Consider the following 12324-nt stretch of genomic DNA (forward strand, 5'->3'; position numbering starts at 1 on the left):
TTGAGTTTTTTGAGGTGGTAACAGAGAGGATTGATGAAGGTAATGCTGTTGATGTGGTGTGGACTTCCAAAAGGTATTTGATAAAGTGCCACATAACAGACTTGTGTGCAAAGATGGAATCCCTGGCATAGAAGGGTCAGTGGCAACAGGGATATGAAATTGGCTGAATGACAGGAAACAGAGAGTAGTTGTGAATGGTTGCTTTTTGTACGGGAGGGTATATAGTTCCCCAAGGTCGGTATTAGGACCATTGCTTTTCTTGATATATATTGACAGACTTGGGCATACAGGCCTGGTGGAATGGGCAGACAAGTAGTAGCTGAAATGTAATGCACAGAAGTGTGAAATGGTATATTTTGGTAGGAAGAACGAGGAAAGACAATATAAACTAAAAGGCACAATCCTAAAGGGAGTGCAGGAAGAGAGAGACCTGGGGGTATGTGTGAACACATATTGAAGGTGGCAGGGCAGGTTGAGAAAGTGGTTGTTATGACCAGGTGAGAAAGGGGTCTAGAGTTCCCTTTCAGCCTTCACCTGGTCTTGCTTTTCGTTGGGGCCCAGTATTCTTCTTAAACCTTGTTCGCTGTCGGTGACTTTTCTCTCTTGGGGTTCATGTGTCTTCAGTGGATTCAGAGGCTTGTGAGAAAGAGATGGGAGCAGACAGGACAGAGATCTTCTCAGTCCAGGAGCAAACAGCCTTCTGTCCAAACTGTTTGTACAAATCCAAAAAACTCAGGTTGCCCAGCAGGTTAGTCATGTGACTAGCTGGTTTGACCATGTCTGTTTGTGGATTCGGCCATCTTAGCTGTCACCCTGGAATGTGAGCTTCCTCACCTTCAACGTCTGGTGATCAAAAGTCCATTGTGGGTTGAATGTGTCAGGAATGGCTGCTTAGTCCTTTCGATCACTGGCTGTTAACATGCAAATATCTTTTCCAGCCACCGCTAATCTGTGTAACAAGTTCTTTATCACTCCAGTAACAGTTTAAAATGAACGTTCACTACAAAATTAATGTGCCTCATTCTTGGCAGGTGGGGGCCTAGCATGACATGGGATCCTGGGATTTATAAATAGGGACATACAGTACAAAGAGCAAGGAAGTTATGATAAAACTGCTTGGCCTCAACTGCAGTATTATATCTAATCCTGGGCACCACACTTTAGTTTAGTTTTAGTTTAGAGATACAGCACTGAAACAGGCCCTTCGGCCCACCGAGTCTGTGCCGACCATCAACCACCCATTTATACTAATCCCACATTAATTCCATATTCCTACCACATCCCCACCTGTCCCTATATTTTCCTACCACCTACCTATACTAGGGGCAATTTATAATGGCCAATTTACCTATCAACCTGCAAGTCTTTGGCACGTGGGAGGAAACCGGAACACCCGGAGGAAACCCACGCAGACACAGGGAGAACTTGCAAACTCCACACAGGCAGTACCCAGAATTGAACCCGGGTCGCTGGAGCTGTGAGGCTGTGGTGCTAATCACTGCGCCACCCACATCCTTTAGGAACTTTAGGAAGGATGTGAAGGGTTTGGAGAGCGTGCAGAAAACATTTACAGTACTAGGGCCCTTGCTTTTTATATATCAATGATTTAGACTTAAATGTAGGGTGTATGATTAAGAAGTGTGCAGATGATATGAAAATTAGCTGTGTGGTTAGCAACGCGGGAGAAAGCTGTAGATGGCAGGAAGATATCAATGGACTGGTCAGGTGGGCAGAACAGTGGCAAATAGAGTTCAAACCAGAGACATGTGAGGTAATGCCATTGGGGAAGGATAGCAAGGCAAGGGAATACAAAGTAAATGGCAGGATACTGTGAAGTGTAGAGCAAGAGGGACCTTGAAGTGCATGTCCACAGATCCATGAAGGTGGCTAGACGGGTGGGTTTACCAGATACTTGCCTTTATTAGCCAAGGCAAAGAATATAAGGGGTGGAAGGTTATGCTGGAAGTGTATAAAACACTGGTTAGGCCACAGCTAGAGTACTGCATGCATCTCTGGTCACCACATTACAAGAAGGATGTGAAGGTACGAGAAAGGGTACAGAGGAGATTTATGAGGATGTCGCCAGGAATGGCGCACACACGTCTAAGTTCTTGGGAGGGAATTTTTTTTTAAAAAGACAATAAAGAGGGAAAAAATACCTCTGGAAAATTCCTCTCGGATGCCTCAGGTAATCAAAAGCAGTGCAGAGATCACACAGTCCTAAAGACTTTCCTAAAACAGAACCTGTCAGGAGACAGCCACAGGGTTTTTGTAGAGATGCACCTGCTGTCAGTGTATTTCCCCACACACCAGCAGGCCTGACATTTACAGCTCTGGATCCCAATGGACAGTGCACGTCAACCTCAACAGAGACTGGAGAGGAACCACCAGCCCCATCATTAACAACACTGCCATGTTGAGGGTGACAGTATACAGGGAGACTCACACATACATACACACACATACTCTTCCTGCTTTGAATGCTATTCGCCTCAGAGATGCCCTCTATACTGCAGAATGCACCCTGCTTCACCAAGAGACAGCCCTGAATTAATTTTTTTAAATATAAAGATTCTTTCTTGGGATGTGGGTGTCGCTGACTAGGCCAGCATCTATTGCCCAATCCTAATTGCCCTTGAGAAGGTGGTGGTGAGCTGCCTTCTTGAACTGCTACAGTCCATGTGAGGTAGGTACACCCACAGTGCTGTTAGGAAGGGAGTTCCAGTGACAGTGAAGGAACGGTGATATAGTTCCAAGTCAGGATGGTGTGTGTCTTGGAGGGGAACTTGCAGGTGGTGGTGTTCCCATGCATCTGCTGCCCTTGTCCTTCTAGTTGGTAGGTGTTTGGAAGGTGCTGTCTAAGGAGCCTTGGTGCATTGCTGCAGTGCATCTTGTAGATGGGACACACTGCTGCCACTGTGCGTCGGTGGTGGAGGGAGTGAATGTTTGTAGATGGGATGCCAATCAAGTGGGCTGCTTTGTCCTGGATGGTGTCCAGCTTCTTGAGTGTTGTTGGAGCTGCAGCCATCCAGGCAAGTGGAGAGTATTCCATCACATTCCTGACTCGTGGACAGGTATTGGGGAGTCAGGAAGTGAGTTACGTGCTGCAGAATTCCCAGCCTCTGACATGCTGTTCTATCCACAGCATTTATGTGGTTGGTCCAGTTCAGTTTCTGTTCAATGGTAATCCCTAGGATGTTGATGGTGGGGGATTCAGCAATGGTAATGCCACTGAATGTGAAGAGGAGGTGGTCATTGCCTGGCACTAGTGTGACGCAAATTTAACTTTAAGACACTAGTGTAGTGCCATTCAGTAACAAAGGCCTTATGGAGCTCGCAAAAGGCTCAGTACTTTCACCTGATGTCTGCACAATGAAGAAACAAATAGAACACGGCAAGTGCTCAGGACCTGGTGGTTTGATGCTGTGTCAGACTCTGGGCCTTGGGATCGTCTCCACTGCCTCTCAATGGTACTGGCTACAGGTCAGCTGAAGGAACTCTCGGCCTTAGCACAGTGCAATGCAACAGACTTTAACCACTGGTCTGGTAATCTTAAACCCCACAGCACTGCCACCTTAACCAGGTGTTATGAAGGTGCTTCCCCATTTTTTGTTAAGCTTTTTTTTTTGAGGACTCATTTAAATTGTGGAGATGGATTCATTGGAAGGCTGAAGATTTTATAAACGCTGGACTTTGTTGTTGTTGTTGACAGTTCACTGAAAGAACACGGAGATGTTGTTTAAAAAGAACCTTTGCTAGAAATGACGTGCTTGAAGCTCAATAAACAACAGTGACCTGGGATGTTTACAGAGAAGCCACATGTCGAGGTTTATGGAGGTCAGGATTTGACTTTCTGTTTGGGGTTTGGATATTGTTTACAGTTCAGTTGGGGTGTGAACTGTTTTGAAGACCAACTTGCCAAGGAAAAACCACCCAGCTCACTTCTTTCTCTACCTCTTCGAAGAAACCCAGCAAAGATCCAGTGTGGGAGAGCTAAAATCCCTGGTGCTGCATCTCTCCTGAGAAGCTGGAAAAACCTGCCAGATTAACTCTCAACACCGCCTGAAAAGAACTGCTCGACTAAAGATCCCAGTGACCCGTCTCTGTATACCCGGACGCCAGACCAAAAGGGACAACTGACTTCCATATTGTCTCTTCTTTCTTCAAGAATTAGCAAGTATTTGGCCAAAGCATTCCTTTTTTTTGGTAACAGACCTCTGCAGAAAGAATTTCTGTATTTTTTTTCCAGTGCGTGTGAGGGGAGTTTAAAAAGGGAACTTTCATATTTCAATCTGTGTGTTAACACTTTGCTTCTTTACTGGATAAGTCTTGTTTGATAATAAATTGATAATTTTGTTGTTTATTAAAGAAACCTGGTTGGTGTATTTTATTCTGAGTTAAAGAATAGAGTATACGATTGACCATATCGGTAACTGGGTAAACATTTAAATACATGCTGTGACCTGTGCAGAAGTGGAACTAGAAAAGACAGTGCACTCCTCCCCACCTCGGTTGTAACACGGGACTGTACAGTGGGGAAATGTCGGCTTTCCCCAGCAGCAACTCAAGGACTGCCCTCCCACAGTGTCAGAGCACAGGCAGGAGTGGGCAGGAACTGGGGGCAATGCAGCTAAAGTCAAAGCAGGCAGAATAAGGTGGCAAAGGGTGCTGAATTCTCTTACCTGATGGAGACATGGCCAACTGCACCGTAATACAAGGAAGACAACCAGGAGAAAGAAGAGAGAGAAAATATATTAGAGATAATGATATCGGTGACACGACAGGTACCCTAACTATCCGCCTGTCGAACATATTCTCACTCCTCGAACCTATACCACACTTCCCACCAGGGCAGTTTATAGCATGGTCTACATGTGGGACACTCAGTGGGATCCAGTCTTTACAGGTGGCGTGCATGAGGGCGAGCAAGTAAGCGAGTGTGAGTAAGAGATAGGCCACGCTGAGCGTGCCTCATCTTGGCTTTATCCAGTTATGCATTCATTCTGGGCATCACGTTTTAGGAAGCACCTCAAGGCCTTGGAGAGGATCCAGGGGAGATCGACTGGAATAGTACCAGGGACCTCCATTACGTGGGAAGACTGGAGATGCTGGGATTGTTCTCTTTAGAACAGAGGAGGTTAAGCAGGGATTTGATAGAGGCACACAAAATCACAAAGGCCTCCCAGGAACAGAAGGGTCGGTAAACGGAGGATTTAAGGTGATTGGCAAAAGAACCAGAAGGGGAGATAGGGTGAGTTTGACACAGCGAGTTGTTGTGATCTGGAACATGCTGCCTGAAAGGGTAGTGGAAGCAGATTCAATAATAACTCTCCAAAGGGAATTGGTTAGTACCTGAAAATGAAAAATTTACTGGGGAGAGTGGGACTAATTGGACAGCTCTTTCAAAGAGCCAGCACAGACACGATGGGCTGAATAGCCTCTTTCTGTGCTGTATGACTATGAGCTCATGTCTTCCAGTAAAGGGAGGGTGGTTCAGAGGGGCTGCGTGTCGAGGCCGGCGCTGTGACAGGAATGCTGTTACTTGCAGCTTATGCTGACAAGCCCACGTTCATCACTGCCACGTACTGTCAGGTGTCACTGAAGCAGGGGAAACAACATGAAGGGGCTCAGTGCTACAGTGCAATAAACCCAAGCAGGTACGTCCATCACAGACGCAGCACTGCTCAGAGTGAGGCAGCTGCTTCAGACCATCGTAAACTCTTCCCTGCCACACTGTTGTCAAACATCCAAACCCAGCTGCTCGCGTTCTCACTCGTACCAACTCCCCCCGTTCATCCATCACCCACATCGACTCCCAGTCCAGCAATCCCTCGATTAATCTAATCAAAAACAATACTTCTAAATATACAGATAAACAGCAAGTCAGCTGGAGGGGAGAGCGGAGGGATAGTCAATACTGAGGAGGACTGTTACAAGATATTTAACAAACTTGAAGAATGAGCATATACTGGGCAAATTAATCGCAACAAAGGTAAGTATTACATTTTGGCAAGAAAAGTAAGGAGGTTGTATATTATTTGGAAAGTAACAATCTAAACAGGGCAGAGAAGCGAAGAGAGAACAAACACACATCACAAAAATCATGATGCTGCTTAACATGGCCACAACAAAACAAACCAAGTACTCGGGTTTACCGCACCAGAGCGGGAACTGAAAAGTGGCGTTTTGCCAAACTTTGCTTAGACCAATTCCGGTCGCCAAATTATAAAAAGATACAGATGTGCTGGAGAAGGTGCAAAAATGATTGACATAGATAGAACCAGAAATGTGGGGGTACACCTATCAGGAGAAAATAAAGAGAGAAGGTGGAGGGAGCGTCCCAATAAAGGGCTTTCGAATTCTGAAAGGTTGTGATAGAGCGGAGACAGAATGTTTCTACTCTTGTGAAGAGCACAGATAGAGGCTGTTAACATAGAGTCATCAATATAAGATCGTCACCAAGAAATCCAATAGGGAATTCAGGGGAAATTTCTTTACCAAGAGAGTGCAGAGTGTGTGGAACTCGATGGCACAGGGAGTGGTTTAAGGGAATGCTACAGATGCACTGAAGGTGAAGCTAGACAAGCAGATGAGGGAGAGGGAATAGAGGGTTATGATGAGGAAGAATGGGAGGAGTGTTGAGTGCAGCATAAACACCAGCACGGACTATAAGGGCCGAACGACCTGTTTCTGTGCCGTATGGAATTCTGGCATCTCGTACATCCCTGATTTTAATCGCTCCACCACTGGCGGCCATGCCTTCAGCTGCCTGGACCCTGACCTCTGGAATTCCCTCCCAACACCTCCCCGTCTCTCTCTCTCCCTCCCTGTAGGACCCTCCGGAAAATCCACATTTTGGTCACCTGTCTCAATATCACACACGGCTTAGTGTCTTAACTTTGCTTTATGATGCCTCCGTCAAGCGCCTTGGGGACGTTTTATTAAGTGAAAGGTGCTATATAAATGCAAGGTGTTGTTGAATTTTGCGAACACATGCAGTGATGTGCAACACAAGTGTGTAATTAAAGATTCACATGCCCTCAACAGTAGCAGTGCCACCACCTGATCAATCAGATCGACTGAATTCGAATTTCACATGTGATTGATGGGGCCCCTCCCTCCCCCAACCTCCCCCAACCCCTTCCCTCGTTCGAATCTATCCTGTTTCGCTGCCGCCATGCTCATCCTGATATCAAATCAGATTTGCTTTGCCAAAGTGCATGACTGGGTAACTGATTGCACAATAACATGAGGCAGTAACAGGGATTTGATTCAATGCAGGATGCACTGGCCCTTTGAAAAACAATTGCTTCACGGTCGGTTACTCCCGGAGAAGGATTTTTGTCAGGCCAGGATCTCATGATGCAGAAATACATTAATGAGCCCAAGTCTCCGAATGGAAACACACTCCTCCTCTAATGCTTGTGGAATAGGAGGTACACTTGCTGCCCACGGACACCAGCACTACACCCCAGAGAACTGACAATGCCATAGTGAGGCCTTCCACAATCCCGCCGTGGAGGCACAGGCGCAGAACCGACCCTCAACCTCGCCCCCCACCCCCGGCCAAACAACACCCCCCCAGACGCCCCTCCCCCTCCTCCAGACCCAGACGCCCCTCCCCCTCCTCCTCTCCTGACCCAGACGCCCCTCCCCCTCCTCCTCTCCTGACCCAGACGCCCCTCCCCCTCCTCCTCTCCTGACCCAGACGCCCCTCCCCCTCCTCCTCTCCTGACCCAGACGCCCCTCCCCCTCCTCCTCTCCTGACCCAGACGCCCCTCCCCCTCCTCCTCTCCTGACCCAGACGCCCCTCCCCCTCTCCTGACCCAGACGCCCCTCCCCCTCTCCTGACCCAGACGCCCCTCCCCTCCTCCTCTCCTGACCCAGACGCCCCTCCCCCTCCTCCTCTCCTGACCCAGACGCCCCTCCCCCTCCTCCTCTCCTGACCCAGACGCCCCTCCCCCTCCTCCTCTCCTGACCCAGACGCCCCTCCCCCTCCTCCTCTCCTGACCCAGACGCCCCTCCCCCTCCTCCTCTCCTGACCCAGACGCCCCTCCCCTCCTCCTCTCCTGACCCAGACGCCCCTCCCCTCCTCCTCTCCTGACCCAGACGCCCCTCCCCTCCTCCTCTCCTGACCCAGACGCCCCTCCCCTCCTCCTCTCCTGACCCAGACGCCCCTCCCCCTCCTCCTCTCCTGACCCAGACGCCCCTCCCCCTCCTCCTCTCCTGACCCAGACGCCCCTCCCCCTCCTCCTCTCCTGACCCAGACGCCCCTCCCCCTCCTCCTCTCCTGACCCAGACGCCCCTCCCCCTCCTCCTCCTCTCCTGACCCAGACGCCCCTCCCCCTCCTCCCCCTCCTCCTCCTCTCCTGACCCAGACGCCCCTCCCCCTCCTCCTCTCCTGACCCAGACGCCCCTCCCCCTCCTCCTCTCCTGACCCAGACGCCCCTCCCCTCCTCCTCTCCTGACCCAGACGCCCCTCCCCCTCCCCTGACCCAGACGCCCCTCCCCCTCCTCCTCTCCTGACCCAGACGCCCCTCCCCCTCCTCCCCTCCTGACCCAGACGCCCCTCCCCCTCCTCCCCTCCTGACCCAGACGCCCCTCCCCCTTCTCCTCTCCTGACCCAGACGCCCCTCCCCCTCCTCCTCTCCTGACCCAGACGCCCCTCCCCCTCCTCCTCTCCTGACCCAGACGCCCCTCCCCCTCCTCCTCTCCTGACCCAGACGCCCCTCCCCCTCCTCCTCTCCTGACCCAGACGCCCCTCCCCCTCCTCCTCTCCTGACCCAGACGCCCCTCCCCCTCCTCCCCTCCTGACCCAGACGCCCCTCCCCCTCCTCCCCTCCTGACCCAGACGCCCCTCCCCCTCCTCCCCTCCTGACCCAGACGCCCCTCCCCCTCCCCCTCCTCCCCTCCTGACCCAGACGCCCCTCCCCCTCCTCCCCTCCTGACCCAGACACCCCTCCCCCTCCCCCTCCCCCTCCTGACCCAGACGCCCCTCCCCCTCCCCCTCCCCCTCCTGACCCAGACGCCCCTCCCCCTCCTGACCCAGACGCCCCTCCCCCTCCCCCTCCCCTCCTGACCCAGACGCCCCTCCCCCTCCCCCTCCCCTCCTGACCCAGACGCCCCTCCCCCTCCCCCTCCCCTCCTGACCCAGACGCCCCTCCCCCTCCCCTCCTGACCCAGACGCCCCTCCCCCTCCCCCCCTCCTGACCCAGACGCCCCTCCCCCTCCCCCCCTCCTGACCCAGACGCCCCTCCCCCTCCCCCCCTCCTGACCCAGACGCCCCTCCCCCTCCCCCCCTCCCCCCCTGACCCAGACGCCCCTCCCCCTCCCCTCCTGACCCAGACGCCCCTCCCCCTCCTCCTCTCCTGACCCAGACGCCCCTCCCCCTCCCCTCCTGACCCAGACGCCCCTCCCCCTCCTCCTCTCCTGACCCAGACGCCCCTCCCCTCCTCCTCTCCTGACCCAGACGCTCCCCCTCCTCCTCTCCTCCTGACTCAGACCCCCCTCACTCACTGGGCCTGCCTGCAGCCCGGGCCCCGGCCTCACCAGAAGAGGTGTCCGCACAGGCTGATGACTGCGTCCTTGGCCGTGTCCAGGCAGATGTTGCACTCGAAGCTGCCGGTGCCCCTGTCACCCTGGCCCGGGCCCGGGCCCGGGCCCTGAGACTGAGCCTGGGGCTGTCCCGGCCGCTCCTCCCCACCCGTCGCCTTCTCCCCGCCGCCAGCTGTGGCCGCCATGACTGAACAATAAGTGGGAGCCCCGCCCTCCGCCTGCCAGCATCACCCACAGCCCGCGCTCTGATTGGCTGCCCAATCCGTCCATCAGGCTGCGGTGGGGCGGGTCCAACTGCCGATTGGTACATCCGCCTGTCAGCCCGCCTCCTCATTTACTCTCAGGTGATTCGTCCATGTGACCTGTCAATCATAACGACTGCTGGACTTGATTGGAACAGCCTGCTCGGGGGGTGTGTCGGATACCCGGTGGCGAATGGAGCACGTCCCTGTCAATCACGCTCTGAGACTGACGAACCGTCAGGTGATGAGGCTGTGATGCAAGAAATGCTTGATTCGACTGGACGACTCTGTCAGTCAAAATGGGCGGGTACAAAACCATCTATTGGACCCGGTGCGTGTCAATCAATTGACACCGTCAATCAGCGATATCGGAATGCGTTGGGGGAGCGGGCTGATTGGACAAGGGCCCGCCCCCCCCGCCGTGGGGGCGGCTACCAACCGTCGATTGGATCAAGCGCATGTCAATCCGAAGCAGCTGCTGACTATCTCTCAGGTGAGTGGCCTGCATCGCTGGTGGCTGATTGGACAAGGGGAGGGGCGGGTCATAGTGCAGACTGTTAACAACAGCTTATATTTACACAACAACAACTTATATTTTAAAAACTTACATTTACACATTTATGTTTACACAGCAGCTTATATTTACACAACAACAACTTATATTTAAACAGCTTATTTTTACACAAAAACATATTTAAACAACAACTTATATTTGCACAACAACAACTTATATTTACACAACAACAACTTATTTTTACACAACAACAAGTTATATTTAAAAAACTTAAATTTACACATTTATGTTGACACAGCAGCTTATATTTAAACATCATCGACTTATATTTAAACAGCTTATTTTTGCACAAAAACTTAGATTTAAGCAACAACTTATATTTACACAACAACAACTTATATTTAAACAACAACAACTTATATTTAAACAGCTTATTTTTGCACAACTTATATTTAAACAACAACTTATATTTAAACAGCTTATTTTTACACAACTTATATTTAAACAACATATATTTAAACAGCTTAATTTTGCACAAAAACTTATATTTAAACAACAACTTATATTTACACAACAACTTATATTTAAACAACAACAACTTATATTTAAACAGCTTATTTTTACACAAAAACTTATATTTTAACAACAACTTATTTTTACACAACAACAACTTATATTTAAAAAAATTAAATTTACACATTTATGTTTACACAGCAGCTTATATTTAAACATCATCAACTTATATTTAAACAGCTTATTTTTGCACAAAAACTTAGATTTAAACAACAACTTATATTTACACAACAACAGCTTATATTTAAACAACAACAACTTATATTTAAACAACAACAAACTTACATTTAAACAATACAATTAAAGCAAAGTATTGCAGATGCTGGCAATCTGAAATAAAAACATAAAGTGCTGGAAATCCTCAGCAGGTCTGGCAGCATCTGTGGAGAGAGAAGTAGAGTTAACATTTCAGGTCTGTGACCCTTCATCAGAACTGGCAAAGGTTAGAAAAGAATTACATTTTAAGCAAGTGAAGAGGAGGAGGTGGTTTGGTGGGAAAGAGAACAAAAGGGGAAGGTGTGAGATAGAGTCCTAGAGTCATACAGCACAGAAACAGGCCCTTCAGCCCATCGTGTCTGTGCTGGCCATCAAGCACCTAAGTATTCTCATCCCATTTTCCAGCACTTGGCCCCTGGCCTTGAATGCTATGGCGTTTCAAGTGGTCATCTAAATACTTCTTAAATGTTGTGAGGGTTCCTGCTTCTACCAACCCTTCAGGCAGTGTGTTCCAGATTCCAACCACCCTCTGGGTGAAAAAACGTTTCCTCAAATCCCCTCTAAAGCTCCTGCTCCTTATCTTAAATCTATGCCCCTGGTTATTGAAGCAAAGTTGATAAAGTTTTCCAGTTCGGGACGGGAGCAGGAAACGGCACCGATACAGTCATCAATGTACCGGAAAAAGAGTTGGGGGAGGGGGAACAAGGAATGTTCGACATATCCCACAAAAAGGCAGGCATAACCAGGACCCATACGGGTAACCATAACGACACCTTTTACTGGAAGGAAGTGAGTGGAGTTGAAGGAGAAGTTGTTCAATGTGAGATCAAGTTCAGCCAGGCAGAGGAGGGTGTTGGTGGATGGGGACTGGTTGGGCCTCTGCTCAAGGAAGAAGTGGAGAGCCCTCAAACCATCCTGGTGGGGGATGGAGCTGTAGAGAGATTGGACGTCCATAGTGAAGAGGAGGCGGTTGGGACCAGGAAACTGGAAATTGTCAAAATGATGTAGGGCGCCAGAAGAGTCACGGATGTAGGTGGGAAGAGACTGGACCAGCGGAGAAATGATAGAGTCAAGATAGGAAGAAATAAGTTCAGTTGGGCAGGAGCAGGCTGACACAATGGGTCTGCCGGGACAGTCCTCCTGTTCCCTGCACAAACTGCCAGCTGAAAGAAAATGGTGCTGGAGGTTACAATCTGAAATGATTGTGCTATGTTTGAAACAAGA

At 50.1% G+C, this 12324-nt stretch overlaps 1 protein-coding gene across 2 annotated transcripts in view; it reads right to left on the reverse strand.

The window, feature by feature from the left end:
- The window catches only part of rnf5 (ring finger protein 5), a 29387-nt gene extending 19617 nt beyond the window's left edge, over positions 1 to 9770 (reverse strand). For both annotated transcript variants that reach the window (XM_068025519.1, XM_068025518.1), the window contains exons 1-2: positions 9550 to 9770; positions 4683 to 4701 (exon numbers count right to left, since the gene is read on the reverse strand). In XM_068025519.1, the coding sequence (XP_067881620.1) occupies positions 4683 to 4701; positions 9550 to 9740 (210 nt within the window). In that variant the 5' untranslated portion in view covers positions 9741 to 9770. The remainder of the gene's footprint in view (positions 1 to 4682; positions 4702 to 9549) is intronic.
- Between the last annotated feature and the right edge of the window lie 2554 nt (positions 9771 to 12324).

Source organism: Heterodontus francisci, unplaced genomic scaffold, assembly GCF_036365525.1.
Source record: "Heterodontus francisci isolate sHetFra1 unplaced genomic scaffold, sHetFra1.hap1 HAP1_SCAFFOLD_894, whole genome shotgun sequence".
Taxonomy (NCBI): domain Eukaryota; kingdom Metazoa; phylum Chordata; class Chondrichthyes; order Heterodontiformes; family Heterodontidae; genus Heterodontus; species Heterodontus francisci.